The sequence below is a fragment of the Bubalus bubalis genome, chromosome 16, assembly GCF_019923935.1.
Source record: "Bubalus bubalis isolate 160015118507 breed Murrah chromosome 16, NDDB_SH_1, whole genome shotgun sequence".
NCBI lineage: Eukaryota > Metazoa > Chordata > Mammalia > Artiodactyla > Bovidae > Bubalus > Bubalus bubalis.
The window spans coordinates 84,112,256-84,126,166 of NC_059172.1; the positions used below are offsets into that span (position 1 = coordinate 84,112,256).

The following is a 13,911-nucleotide window of genomic DNA, read 5'->3' on the forward strand; positions in this document are numbered from 1 at the left end:
TCCCATTCTGACTCTTCCCTCTTGGTCTTTGCGACACGCACAGCATGAGAAGCACAGAGTCCACCCTGATACACAGGGGACTGCGTTTTCCCCTTTTCTTAAGTTAAAAACATCTGGTCCACTTTCTCATTCCGAGTCTTCAGTGAAGGTCAAAAGACTTGTCCAAAGTCATACGGAAAGTGGTAAAGACGTTAGAACTCAGGCTTCCAGCATCTCAGACCAGTGTGCTGTGATTCTGAGGTTAAAATGAAGAGAGAAAGCCGAAAGCATTTGAGGCCGCCGCTTTGATCTTGGCCCCCAGAATCGAGCACATGGTCTGGGTGGCCCCATGGTTCCCCTTGGCTTTGGGTCTTTTGTATGGTATGTTGCTAATATTGAAGAAAGGGGAGCGTTGAAAGCTTTCTCACCAGAGGTGTTGTAAGGATATAGCGGAGGGCCTGGCATGTATTAAGAAGTTTATTATCCTTAGGAAAGTGACAACCAACTTGGAGAGGTCACTACAGCTGGGGTCACACTGAAGGAAAGGTGGGTGCTGTTTTGTTGGAGACATCACGGTGGGAGGGGAGGCCAGGGCGGTCCCCCTCAGCTCTGCTGGGAGGGGGGGCCGTGCACTGGGCAAGAAGGGCCTGGGACCCCGCATCCAAGTCCCCCGCCTTAAGACAGGAGGGGCTGGTCTCTGGTTCCTTCCTGGCCCCCAGCTGACTTCCAGGCCAGAGAGGACCAGCAAAGCAAACCCGAAGGGACTGAAGGGAGGTCCCAAGGAAGGAGGTTGCAGCGGCCGGGCCGGCTGGGGAGGCGCAGGAGAGGGTGTGGGAGGAAGGGGGCTCTCAGGAGAGGAGAGGCAGGAGCAGAGGGAAGGCCAGGAGCCCGGGGCAGCGCGCCCAGGAGCGCGCGGGGCTGGCGAAGCGGCGGGCCACTTCCGCGTTGGGGTTGCCCCGGGCGGGATCGAACCACTTCTGCAGACACCGCCCACTGCCCCTGCGCTCCGGGCTCGCCCTGAAGGAGCCGCTCCAGATCCTCTCACACAGGTCGGCGGGCGTAGGGAAGTGGTGCGGGAAGGGGCGGCAGGGCTCCCACTCGGGGCAGCGGGGCTTCCCTGCGGGGGCCAGGCACAAGCCACTCAGATATTCCCGTCTGCGCGGCCCCGGGACTTGCCCGGGGGAGACCCAAGCTTGCATCTGCCTGGGGGAGGGGGGCCTCCTGGGCACTGCCTAGCCTCACTTACCCCGACTCCAGGCCCAGCCGCCAAGCCAGTTGGACTTGCAGGTGTGGGAGGTGCGGCAGTCTGCCCACCAGCGCTCACAGTCCTCCAGGCACAGGGGCACGTCCAGAACCCGCTCCGCCTGCCAGCGCGGGTCCACCTGAGTGCGGCGCAGCAAGCGGCAGAACTGTCAGAGCATCTGTTTGAAGACTGTCTACAGCTACAGTGATAGTTGGGTCAGATACCACCGGGACATATTCTCTTAACATTGCTAAATATTTTACAAATGAGAAAAATGAGGCTAGAGAGTTTGTACACGACTCTGTTCCTACAGACAGGAGAGGAGACCCAGTGCCTCCATCCTTCTGTTCTCCCTTGACTGCTCTCCCCGCAGGCAGTTCTCTAAGGTCAGAGGGAACTTCTCCGTCCTTCTCTCTAGCGGCAGCCTCTGACTCTGCTCTTGTCCATAGCTGTCTGTTAGAGTCTTGGAGCTGCGCCTCTTAGGCACACTGATGGATGTCAGGTGGGCCCTGATGGACGTGCGCCTCCCTCCCCGCTCCCCGTTCCTCAACCCCCAGCCCACCTCTTCCCACCTGCTGGATCCAAGGTCCCAGGTTGGGGGAGCACTGGTAGAAGCAGATGGCCTGGAGGAAGTGCCTCTGGCAGTCAGGCATCATTAGTCCGCAGTGAACCAGGCTGAAGTTGTAGAGCAGAGACACATCCAGGTGTGCTTCCCAGCTCGTGCTGGCCGTGCAGCAGGCATTGTCCTTCCAGGGGATGCACTGAGCACAGACCAAGACACAAAAGCCATGGGGAGAAGGGGCAAGAGGGCGGTGAGCAAGTGGGCCAGAAAGGTAAAGCCATCTGCTCAAAGAGGACCTCGCAAGTGGGATAGGCCGGTGTCCAAGGGGTGGAAGGAATGCTGATCATTTGTCAGTGTCCTCAGTCACTCAGTCATGTCTGAGTCTTTGTGACCACATGCACTGTAGCCTGCCAGGCTCCTCTGCCCATGGGATTTTCCAGGCAAGAATCCTGGAGTGGGTTGCCATTTTCTACTCCAGTTTGTAAATATTCACACCCAAAGGATGCCTAGGCACTGGCCTCCCTGCCACAGACTGCACGTCCTCTAGGGACAGGGCTTTCAAGGTCTCAGACCCTGGTGGGGGGGGCAGCGGGGAAGCCAAGACCCTTGGAAATGTGGGATTGCACTGGAGGAGGGCGCCTGCAGCCGAGAAGGACTCACAGGAACATGCCAGCCCTGGTCCTCGGCCCTCATCCCTGTCAGTCGCCTTTAGGAACTTGGGGAGAAGTCCCTTAGGTCTTATTTTTTCCCCAGGGCCTGCTGGTGGGAGGGCAGAGGAGGCGAGCTTTGCTTGTTGGAATTTAGGCTGACCACTGATGAGTCTCTGGGATCACCATCTGCCCTGACTCCCAGAGTGGCCAGGAGGCTCAGGGATGGAAACATTGAATCAGTTGGTATTTATGGTCTCAAAGGTCATAACCGGCCCCTGCCCCCCCACCCCCCCTCCAGTGGGGCCTTTGCCCATATCTCCGTCTCTTGAACCAAACGATTCAAGATGGACAGGGGTTCAGAAACCCTCTTGGCTTTTGTGTCTCTTCCCTGGTCTGCCAAAGCAGTGCCCATCCCTCCCCAACCCCCACACCAGGGCTGGCCTCCTTACCTCCTCATAGAGCTCAGCCTCCGGGCCGGGCTCTGGCTTGTGGGGCTTGGCATTCATGCAGACATTGAGCAGCTCACGCCCAGTGCACGTGGGGGGCACTGCCCACAGCCCCAACAGGAGCCGCCACCACCACCCCATGACCTGCCACAGAGAGGAGCCCCACTGTGATGGGCAGAATCCCTCACTCCACACCCTGTCATTCCCAGAGCCAGCATGGGCTTCAAGCTTCCCTCAGACTCCATGACACTTGGGCTGCTTCTAGGACCTTTATCTGAGGCAGCATCGTGAATGTCTCATCCCAACAACGTTCCCAACAATGTCCAGACACCAAAGCAGGCCAGGGAGGGAAGAGACCAGCCCCAAAGTGAGGGAGTGTTGGGGTAGACTGGCTCCAGCTTTCCTGGGGACCTTCCCCAGCCCTTCTCCACATGGAGGCAGCCTTTCTAACTCGATGACATACGGGCTGGGAATTCAGAGCTCCAACCTTGGGTGAGTAAACACACACTCAGTAGGCAGACTCTTCATGGGGCCAAGGACGCAGTAGGACTGGCTAGTATGGCGAATGCAGTCCTAACCCAACTCTAGCCCCTCTGGGAGGTCCCCTCCAGGCCCATAGCTTCTAGAGTTCCCTCCCCAGTTCCCTCTGGGCAGAGTCCTTTCCTCTCGAGCAGTGAGGGACCGGCCTCTACCATCCCCAACTCATCGCAAACCCGGCCTGAGTATGGGGTGGGGGAGCCAGGCACCCAGCAGCATTGCTGGCATCTCGGAGCAGGGAGCATGCCCAGGTGTGAGCCACCGGGCATCTTCTACATGCAAAGTCACATCCTGTCACTGGGACGAGGAGGCTGGCTTTTCCCTTGATGCTTGTTGTGCCCTGTTTCCAGCTCTGTCCTGGGTAGTTCTCAGAATGGGAGAGAAACAAGCAAACAAAAAGGGCAGAGGCGCACTCTGCCCCAGGCACCCAGTCCTGCAGGAGACACCCCTCAGCCTTCACTCACCCCAGAGCGCAGGCCCCACGCTTCTCAGGAACCCGCTGTGGATCCACCATGATGGAGCTGAAAACCTGCGGCCCAGCTCAGGCTGAGAGCCTCAAACATCAGGGGTGGAGACCCCAGTCACACCCTTGGAGCCCATTTATCGTTTGGTCACTAAGTCATGTCCGACTCTTTTGCAGCCCTGTGGACTGCAGCTTGCCAGGCTTCTCTGTCCATGAGATTTTCCAGGCAGGAATACTGGAGTGGTTTCCCATTTCCTTTATCCAGTTAGAGCCCATCCGCAAGTCTGAACCTAAGGCTGCTCACTTTCCTCAGCACCAGTTTCAAGGACAGAAATGGCCATGGGGTATTTCAAAGAAGCAGGGCATCAGATGGACAGAGGAAAGAGGCTGCCCCTTCTAGCATTTTCTTCATACTCACTTTCAAAGCAGGAGCCACACTCTTCCACCTCCAGAGATTGTAAGGATGAGGAGAGAGCGAGGATCCTACCTATTTATTTCTCCAAGGTCAGGTGCAGGAGCCGAGCTCCAGGTGGCTCCAGTTAGCAGCACCATCTTACCCATGTGTCGGAGCCTACTGTGGGCAGTCTCCCAGAGAAACAGACCTTGGAGGGTAAGATCCTGGGCTCTTTAGTTAGATCTTGTGTTCTTCTCTCAGCTCTGCTGCTTATTAGCTGGCTGATCATGAGAAAATGACATAAACTCTCTGAGTGTCACTTTCCCTGTCTCTAGAAAAGGCTGTTATGGTGGGATTTTGGGGAAAAAGAAAGAAATTTCCTGAAAAGGACTTGGCATTGAGCCTGGCAAAGAGTAAGTCCAAATGGTTTTTATTCTTTTTTTTTTTTTTTCCGCTTCTACAAAGCATGTTGTTATGCATGGGAAGCCTGGCATGCTGCAGTTCATGGGGTCTCAAAATCGGACATGACTTAGCAACAGAACAACAGTTATGCATTTATATTATAAAATTTAATACATGTATTAATTTTATAATAATAAATATATTATAAAATTAATACATGTATTAAAAATAGAGGAAACAAAGAAAAGTGGGAAAGAAAATATCTATCATGCTACCTCCAAAATGTTCCCTTGTTGCTCAGCTGGTAAAGAATCCACCTGCAATGCAGGATACCTGGGTTCGATCCCTGGGTTGGGAGGATCCCCTGGAGAAGGGAAAGGCTACCCACTCCAGTAGTCTGGCCTGGAAAATTCTATGGACTATAACTCTTTAAAAGGTAAAGATGGTTATGATACTGCCACATTTAAGGCTCGTCAAGACTTAAGTCCCAAATCCCTAACATGGCACACAGACCCTGGATAATCTGGTCCCTACTTGCTTTTCCACCCCAGTGTGTTGTCCTTTCTCTTCCTTTCTTTTGCCTGCATGGCAGGCATTCACTTCCCCTGCATGTGCTTAGTCGTTCAGTTGTGTCTGACTCTTTGCAACCCCATGGACTGTACCCCACCAGGCTCCTCTGTCCATGGCATTCTCCAAGTAAGAACACTGGAGCAGGTTTCCATGCTTTTCTCCAGGGGATCTTCCCAACCCAGGGATGGAACCCGCATCTCCTGTGTCTCCTGCATGGCAGGAAGGTTCTTTACCAGCTGAGCCACAGGGGAGGCCCAGGGGGGTGCTCTGTAATTGCCCTGTTCTCTTACTCGACTCCCCTGCCAGGCTGTTCTTTCATGGCTCACCCTCTGTGGCTGCTTACCCCTGGGCTCCCAGAATGGATGCCTTCCCCTCAGGGGAGCTTGTGTGGTCCCCCAGGGCTTGGTGACCTGTTCCTTGGGGGTCTTACACTTGCGACTACCATGGCGCTTATTGCCTGTCCTTGTGAACACTGACCGTGCCTCTTGGCTGGGAGCAGCTTGGGGCAGGCTCTGCCCTGTGCTCCCAGGACCAAACTGTGCTGAGCACAGGATGAGGAGCCCTTGAGCAGGAGAAACACTGCACCTCTTAGAAGCATTTTCCACTCAGCCCCTTCCCTGGTCTACCCTGACCTCTCTCCGCTCCTTGCCCTGTCCTGCCCTTCTCTCCACCTCCCTCTCCATTGTCCTCACCTGGGGTTTCTCACTTCTGCTTTGCAGTGACTTCTTTCTCCCCTCCCTCTCTCCGTCCTCCTCCCCTGCTCTTCCCCACTCCCTCCCTTCCCCTCCCTTCATTCTCTCCTTCCCACCCTTCTCCCCTGTAGCTTAAAGGGACCTCTCCATTTTCCCTTGCTTTCCACCCTCCTGACCCATCTCCTCTCTTGCTCTCTCTCCTCCACTTTCCTTCTCCCTTCTGATTTTTCTCCCTCACCCTCAGACTTTCAATTTGGACCATCTTCAGTTTCTGATGATTTCGGTGAGATTTCAGAGTGGTATGGCTTGGCCCTTTCATTAACACTTGAAGAAGGCTATTTTAGGTCTCATCACAACAAAGGAAATGAGTGTGAAACCCATTAGGTGTTGAAGAGAGTCCAGGTAAAAGGAGACAGACAGATATATCAAAGTCCTATGGGAAGGAGACTAGCTGAAAATCAGAGATGGGAGAAATACCACCAAGAACAAATACCTTTATTTGCCTACTTGTTTTTCAACTTGGGTTGCTAGCTCCTTCTCTCTTCAGCGTCAAGTTTCCTGGGTGCCAATGTCCAGTTGTTACGTTCAGTCCAGGCTGCTGGCGGGTCCACCAGGCAGGGTTAATACTAAGTAACTAAAGTTTACATGCAGTTTTATGATGTGCAACTGAGCTCCATACAAATTTTCTTTCAATCCTCCAATGTCCCTCTTTCCAACTGTCCCTAGACCTGAAATTCAAGCCTCCAACCTATCTGTTGTGTCTCTCTCTTCCCAGACATGCTTCCCATAACACTTCTGCATGTTCACTGTGGCTCCTCTGTGTCACTTTACATTCATCAACCATTGCTGTTCAGCTTCTATTCACCATCACATAGAATCTACTCTCACCAAATTTACCAGCAACCTCCAACCTGTTCTATCAAATGAGAAGGGTCAGTTCATAAACCCCTTGACCACTCAGTTGCCTTTGACCAGAGTTCTCCCTACCTTGTCCTACTCTTCCTCCTACATCTCTGCGTGTTCCTTCTTGGTCTTCTGGGAGGGTTCTGTTTCATTTATCTGTGTTTGAGTGTTTTCTTGAGCTCTGTCCTTGGACCTCTTTCCTTCTCATCATACGGACACTGCAACCTCATCCTCAACATGGCTTCCATGATCACCTATATTTGGGTAGTTTCTAATCTCTCTCTTCGGTCCTGACCTGCGTATGTGTGAATGTGTATGTATATTTATGTGTATATATGATCTCCCTTTCTCTCTCCCTTTCCCCTTTCCTCCTCTCCTTAGTTATAACAGTTAAAACCCAAGAGTATTTTACTTGGATTTCCCACAGACACCTTACATTCAATATGGCCCAACCATTCTTAGCTCCTCCATTCAATCTGCTTTTGCATGCTGTTTGATGAGACTGTGACTTCAGTCACTCAAGCCACAGGACTGAAGTCCAGAAGTTGTCCTGGACTCCTCTACCACTTCCTGCAAACACTTTACCATGACATGTGAGGCCCTTCACGGCCACTGGCTGCTCTCAAATCCTGTCCCTCCCAGTCCCAGCCTCACCCGCACACCTCCTGTGCTGGGCTGATTGCTGTTTTCTGAACATGCCACTGCTCTGGGCCTGCAGTCCTACAGCCCCATCTGCCAGGAATGACCTGTCCTCACTTCTTCACTCAGCTCCATATCCTTTAGGGCTCCAGTCAGGTGTTATCATCTCAAGAAAGCCTGCCCTTGCCCCTCCCTGGGATAGACTCCAAGTGCTTTCTGCACTTCTTTTTAGTACTGCATTCATTGCAAGGGAGTATAAGCTTCTGCAGATTGGCCTGCCTCCCCGTTTCAATTCTACATCCCTGAGGATGAGGACTTTACCCTGTCCTTCTGTTACCGGCCCCTAGCCCAGTTTATGATGCACAGAAGTGCCTCTAACTGAGTGAGTGAGTGAGTGCATGAGAGCTGTATATGAGATCTGATGGTTCACAGAGGCCTGAAACTACCTGTAGCATCCGGGTTTTCTGAGTCCATGGACAGTGCTTCCCTCGTAGTTTACTTCTCAGTACCCTTCCTTGGAATGTCCCATCCTGCCAGTCTAGTGTGTTTAAAACTGAAAGTATGTCTGAACAGGCAAAGCCTTTTAGTAGCTCCTCTCAGAGGGAACCTTGAAACACTCTGCCTATGTTCTTTTGGACTGGGACAGTTTTGCATGGTTATAATACACATGATCCAGTGTGTTATAATACATATGGTCCATGCCTGTCCATGGCCACTTAGAACATGACTCAGCCTAACTGCATCCCCCCTCCATTTCCTGTATCCCACCATCTACAAGACGTGAGCTGATATTGGTGTCAACCACTGAACTGTAACCAAAATCCTAGCCTCTCTGGTGAGAGAAAGAGACAAGGTCCCAAAGTCTGGATAAAAGGAACTGTCTTTAATACTTTCAACATTCTGTGATCACTTTTGCTCTAGGCCTGTGCACATGCTTTCCTCTTTCACCTGAGACCTCTCCCAGATCCTCCACAGTCTTAGGACCTTCCCTTAGCTGATGCCTTCCTTTTCAGGTCTCAGTTTGGAGAGGTCTGCATTCAAGGAGGTCCATGTCTGGATCAGGTGTCCTTCCTGATGCTCTCACAGCCCCTGGGCTGCCTCTGTCAGGATGCCACTCTCTCCTGGAATTGCCTGCTGGACTCCATGTTTCCAATTAGACTAAAGCCCCTGGACCAATAGAGAATGTGTCTGTCAGTTTCACAGATGTAACTGCAGTGCCTAGTGCCTAGTAGACACTCAGTAAGTACTTATAAAATGAACAAGTGATTTTCTTTGGTAAGAAAGTTTCTCTCATATGATTCATTTTTACAAAGAAACATACCCAGAAACATTCTGGGAAACCTCAGCGTTGTTGTGGATGGTCACAGTTGTGTTTTATATATATGTGATATTTAAACATTAAAAAAATGTGTTTTCCATGCTCATTCATCTCTAACTTATGACTAGGTAACTCGTACCCGAAACTCTCATCTTGCTCATTGTTTTTATTCCCTGCAGCTCTGTTAGCCATGTGGCTTGGCAGGTGTGGTTGGTAAACTGTTTTTCTCTTAGGTGCAATCTCTCTTAGCACACAATTTCATATGTAAACAATGAAATTGGATCAATTTATATATCATAGATTAAAGAAAATATGCATCTTTCTAGATTTGTTTTAGTCTTTATGTCTTTGTCCTACATTAAAAATATCTGAGAAAATGCACATAAGAGTTGGAAGGTCCACTTGTGTTTTGTGCTTTATAGAAAGAAAGCAGTGGAAAGTAAGTAGTTTTATGGTGACAGAAATTTGACTCTTTATGCCCTTGTGTCTATAAATGAAATGCTAGAGAGGGAAAATCAATTTTCAAAAAGACTATGGGTATATTGCCTTCTGGTAATGCAACAATCAAGCAGTTGACATTTCTAGAAAAATAAATTTTGTGATTCTCTAGTGACCTCTGTTATAAGTCAGTATGGTATCATGCTATGTGAAGCTGTTGAGTGTTTACTTAAGACTAAGTTTTCTGGATAATGTTAATGGTTGCAAATATTACAAAACTAGATTTTAACTTGCTAAGTGTCTCCTAATACTTGAGTTGATGATTCTGTTTTGATCAAAACTTGTGGAATGTCTGGTTGCCATGGATACTAGGGCTTAAGAGGAGCTTCTGAGTCCTCTTACTGCATTGTCCTTAAAAGACTGCACCCATCTGCAGAAATGTAGAAACTCTCTTAGCTTCACCAAATTCCCTGGGATGGTGGTTTGTTTTGAATCTGGATGAAGTTTCCTGGGGTTGTTTGTACTGCAGGTTGGATGGTCCCTTTAGGTGGAGTGAAAGGACACAGGCTACTACTGTGGTTTTTCTGAGAGCTGTGCCTTCTCCATTCCAGGAAGATGGGGAAAGTCAATTAAAGTTTCTCAAGCATCACTCTGTTCCAGGTCCTGTAACTAAACTCTTGCTAGACCTCATCTCATTGCCTTGTCTGCTAGTCAAGAGCAAAGACTGAGTCTAGTTTAATACTGCATACTACACAGTTTATATTGATTGATACAAATGATTTCTGAATGAATGAGTAACTAACCCTACAGAAGTATTAAAAAATGGTATGGACCTAACAGAAGCAGAAGATATTAAGAAGAGGTGGTAAGAATACACGGAAGAACTATACAAAAAAGATCTTCATGACCCAGATAATCACGATGGTGTGATCACTCACCTAGAGCCAGACATCCTGGAATGAGAAGTTAAGTGGGCCTTAGGAAGCATCACTATGCACAAAGCTAGTGGAGGTGATGGAATTCTAGTTGAGCCATTTCAAATCCTAAAAGATGATGCTGTGAAAGTGCTGCACTCAATATACTAGCAAATTTGGAAAACTCAGCAGTGGCCACAGGCCTAGAAAAGGTCAGCTTTCATTCCAGTCCCAAAGAAAGACAATGCCAAAGAATGCTCTAACTACTGCACAATTGCATTCATCTCACATGCTAGCAAAGTAATGCTCAAAATTCTCCAAGCCAGGCTTCAACAATATGTGAACCATGAACTTCCAGATGTTCAAGCTGGATTTAGAAAAGGCAGAGGAACCAGAGATCAAATTGCCAACATCTGTTGGATCATTGAAAAAGCAAGAGAGTTCCAGAAAAATATCTATTTATGCTTTATTGACTATGCCAAAGCTTTTGACTGTGTGGATCACAACAAACTGTGGAAAATTCTTTAAGAGATGGGAATACCAGAACACTTGACCTGCCTCCTGAGAATTCTGTATGCAGGTCAAGAAGGAACAGTTAGAACTGGACATGGAACAACAGACTGGTTCCAAATCTGGAAAGGAGTATGTCAAGGCTGTATATCGTCACCCTGCTTATTTAACTTATATGCAGGGTACATCATGAGAAATGCTGGGCTGGATGAAGCACAAGCTGGAATCAAGATGGCCGAGAGAAATATCAATAACCTCAGATATGCAGATGACATCACCCTTCTGGCAGAAAGTGAAGAGGAACTAAAATGCCTCTTGATGAAAGTGAAAGAGGAGAGTGAAAAAGTTGGCTTAAAGCTCAACATTCAGAAAATGAAGATCATGACATCTGGTCCCATCACTTCATGGGAAATAGATGGGGAAACAGTGGAAACAGTGGCAGACTTTATTTTCTTGGGCTCCAAAACCACTTCAGATGGTGACTACAGCCATGAAATTAAAAGATGCTTGCTTCTTGGAAGGAGAGTTATGACCAACCTAGACAGTATATTAAAAAGCAGAGATATTACTTTGTTGATGAAGATCCATCTAGTCAAAGCTATGTTTTTTCCAGTAGTCATGTATGGATGTGATAGTTGTACTATAAAGAAAACTGAGCACCAAAGAATTGATGCTTTTGAACTGTGGTATTGGAGAAGATTCTTGAGAGTCCCTTGGACTGCAAGGACATCCAACCAGTCCATCCTAAAGGAAATCAGTCCTGAATATTCATTGTAAGGACTAATACTGAAGCTGAAACTCCAAACTTTGGCTACCTGATGAGAAGAACTGACTCATTGGAAAAGACCCTGATGCTGGAAAAGATTGAAGGCTAGAGAAGGGGACGACAGAGGATGAGATGATTGGATGGCATCACCGACTCAATGGACATGAGTTTGAGTAAACTCCAGGAGTTGGTGATGGACAGGGAGGCCTGGTGAGGTGCAGTCCATGGGTGGCAAAAAGTCAGACATGACTGAACTGAAGTGATTGAACTGAAGTATTACAAACCCATTTTATAGATGATTTCAGAGAAGTTAAATGAACTGCTCAAAGTCTTATCTCCTTATCATCTAACATAAGATATACTGAGTGAATGAGTGAAGTCGCTCAGTCATGTCTGACTCTTTGCGACCCCATGGACTGTAGCCTAACCAGGTTCCTCTGTCCATGGGATTTTCCAGGCGAGAATACTGGAGTGGGTTGCCATTTCCTTCTCCATAAGATGTATTACTTAAGTTTATATCACAGGATGTCAAGGATGATGAGTGAACATCAGTCAAGGATCTGCAGCCTTTTTGGGAAATGGATTAGCATATTTTTGGTCATACACAGGATAGCTGTATCATGTGAAAGTATGTCTTTGTCTTTACTTGGAGACTAAGTGTGATTTAAGATATGAATACGTATGTGCAAGTTTATAAGAGTAGACTGTGGTGGTCAATTTTCTATGTCAACTTTTCCAGGTTACTGGTATCTTTGATTCAATCAAACAGTAATCTAGGTGTTGTTATAAAGGTAGTTTGTAGAATTTATTAACGTTCATAATTCCTGGTGAGCAATGAACTCATATTTGAATTTTTGTCCATCTGACTTCTAAGTTCGTGCCACCCTGTTTTACATTAAGCAGATAAAAAGTCTACTGAATTATTCTTTGACACTATATCCAACTATTCTTTGACATTATAATAAAATCTGCAAAGTACCAAGTGCCTGCCATGTGGTAGGACTCAGCTAAGTATGTCACTAAGTAGGATCACACAGTGATCCTAAATGCTGTCACCCCAACTATGGTCATAAAGAAAGTGAGGTATAGAAAAATCTCTGTATCATGCTTAACTCCTTCCTTCACCATTCCCTAAAGGATCTTCCCTGAAATTCCAGTCTCCAAAACAAGATGTTCTTTTCATGACCAAAGAGTTTGGGAAATATTCAAGCTATCACCACCTTGTGAGGGCTCAGTGTACTTGCAATGTGCTACAGGTTCTGAGGAGTCCTGCAGTAAGGATATTTCTTGAACTCTATTTAACTCAGCATTTCCAAACATATTTGACCACAGCAGCCCTTGTGGGTACTAAAGCCACTAACAGCATATTATGAGTGTTCTATCAGTCACTCTTAGAGAAATGCTAGCCTGCCATATGGCACTAGACATAAGTTTTATAACAGAAATAAGGGAAAATGTGCTCTGACCATATCAAGCTCCTGGGTCACACATATTATTTAGATAATGCTTCACATTTGTTTAAATTACATTTTTTCTAAAAGTCTTATGTGGGCTGAATTTTTGTTCTGAGAAGCTTCATCTTGCCAATGGGCTATATGTCAAATTCCTATGTAAGTCAATTCTTGTACCTTTTGGCAGAATTAGCTAGTGAACCTCTAAATTCTTTTGTGTGTGTGTGTGTGTGTGTGTGTGTGCTGTTTTGATTTTTCTCACTTCTTTTTTTATATTCTTGTTATTTTCTTAGTGGTTACCCTGGGTATTCCAATTAACATCCTAATTGCCTGAAAGGTCAGAAAGAGAAATTAAGGAAACAGTACTATTAATCATTGCATCAAAAAGAATAAAATACCTAGCAATAAACCTACCTGAGGAAACAATATACCTCTACTCTGAAAAACTGTAAGATGCTGATGTGAAAGAAGTCAGAGATGACACAAACAGATAAAAGGATACACCATGTTCTTGGACTGGGAAAATCAATGTTGTCAAAATGACTATCCTACCCAAGGCAATCTACAGATTCAGTGCAATCCCTATTCAATTACCTATGGCATTTTTCACAGAACTAGAACAAAATTTTTTAATATTTATATGGAAATATAAAAGACCCTGAATAGCCAAAGCAATCTTAAGAAAGAAAAAATTGAGCTAGAGGAATCAGACTTCCTGACTTCAAACTAATTACAAAACTACAGTGTGGTACTAGCACAAAAATAGAAATATAGATCAGTGACACAGGACAGAAAGCCCAGAGATATCCCATGCACCTATGTTCACATAATCTATGACAAAAGAGGCAAGAATGTCAATGGACAAAAGACAGCCTCTTCAATAAGTAGTGCTGGGAAAACTGGACAGCTGCATGTAAAACAATGAAATTAGAACACTTTGTTGTTGTTCAGTTCAGTTCAGTCGCTCAGGTATGTCTGACTCTTTGCGACCCCATGGACTGCAGCACGCCAGGCTTCCCTGTCCATCACCAACT

The 13,911-nt window shown here is 47.3% G+C and overlaps 1 protein-coding gene across 2 annotated transcripts; it reads right to left on the reverse strand.

Moving 5' to 3' along the window:
- Window positions 1–442: 442 nt before the first annotated feature.
- Window positions 443–4,384, reverse strand: IZUMO1R (IZUMO1 receptor, JUNO). Of its 2 annotated transcripts, none has more exons than XM_044929822.2 (5): window positions 4,299–4,384; window positions 2,884–3,024; window positions 1,795–1,983; window positions 1,226–1,361; window positions 443–1,096 (listed from the first exon to the last, which is right to left on the reverse strand). In XM_044929822.2, exons 2-5 carry the CDS (start codon window positions 3,019–3,021, stop codon window positions 828–830), a joined length of 732 nt encoding a protein of 243 aa, XP_044785757.1. In that variant the 5' UTR covers window positions 3,022–3,024; window positions 4,299–4,384; the 3' UTR covers window positions 443–827. The 2 variants fall into 2 exon arrangements, with proteins under 2 accessions (XP_044785757.1, XP_025121533.2); XM_025265748.3 differs by lacking the exon at window positions 4,299–4,384 and adding an exon at window positions 3,882–3,899.
- Window positions 4,385–13,911: the final 9,527 nt, after the last annotated feature.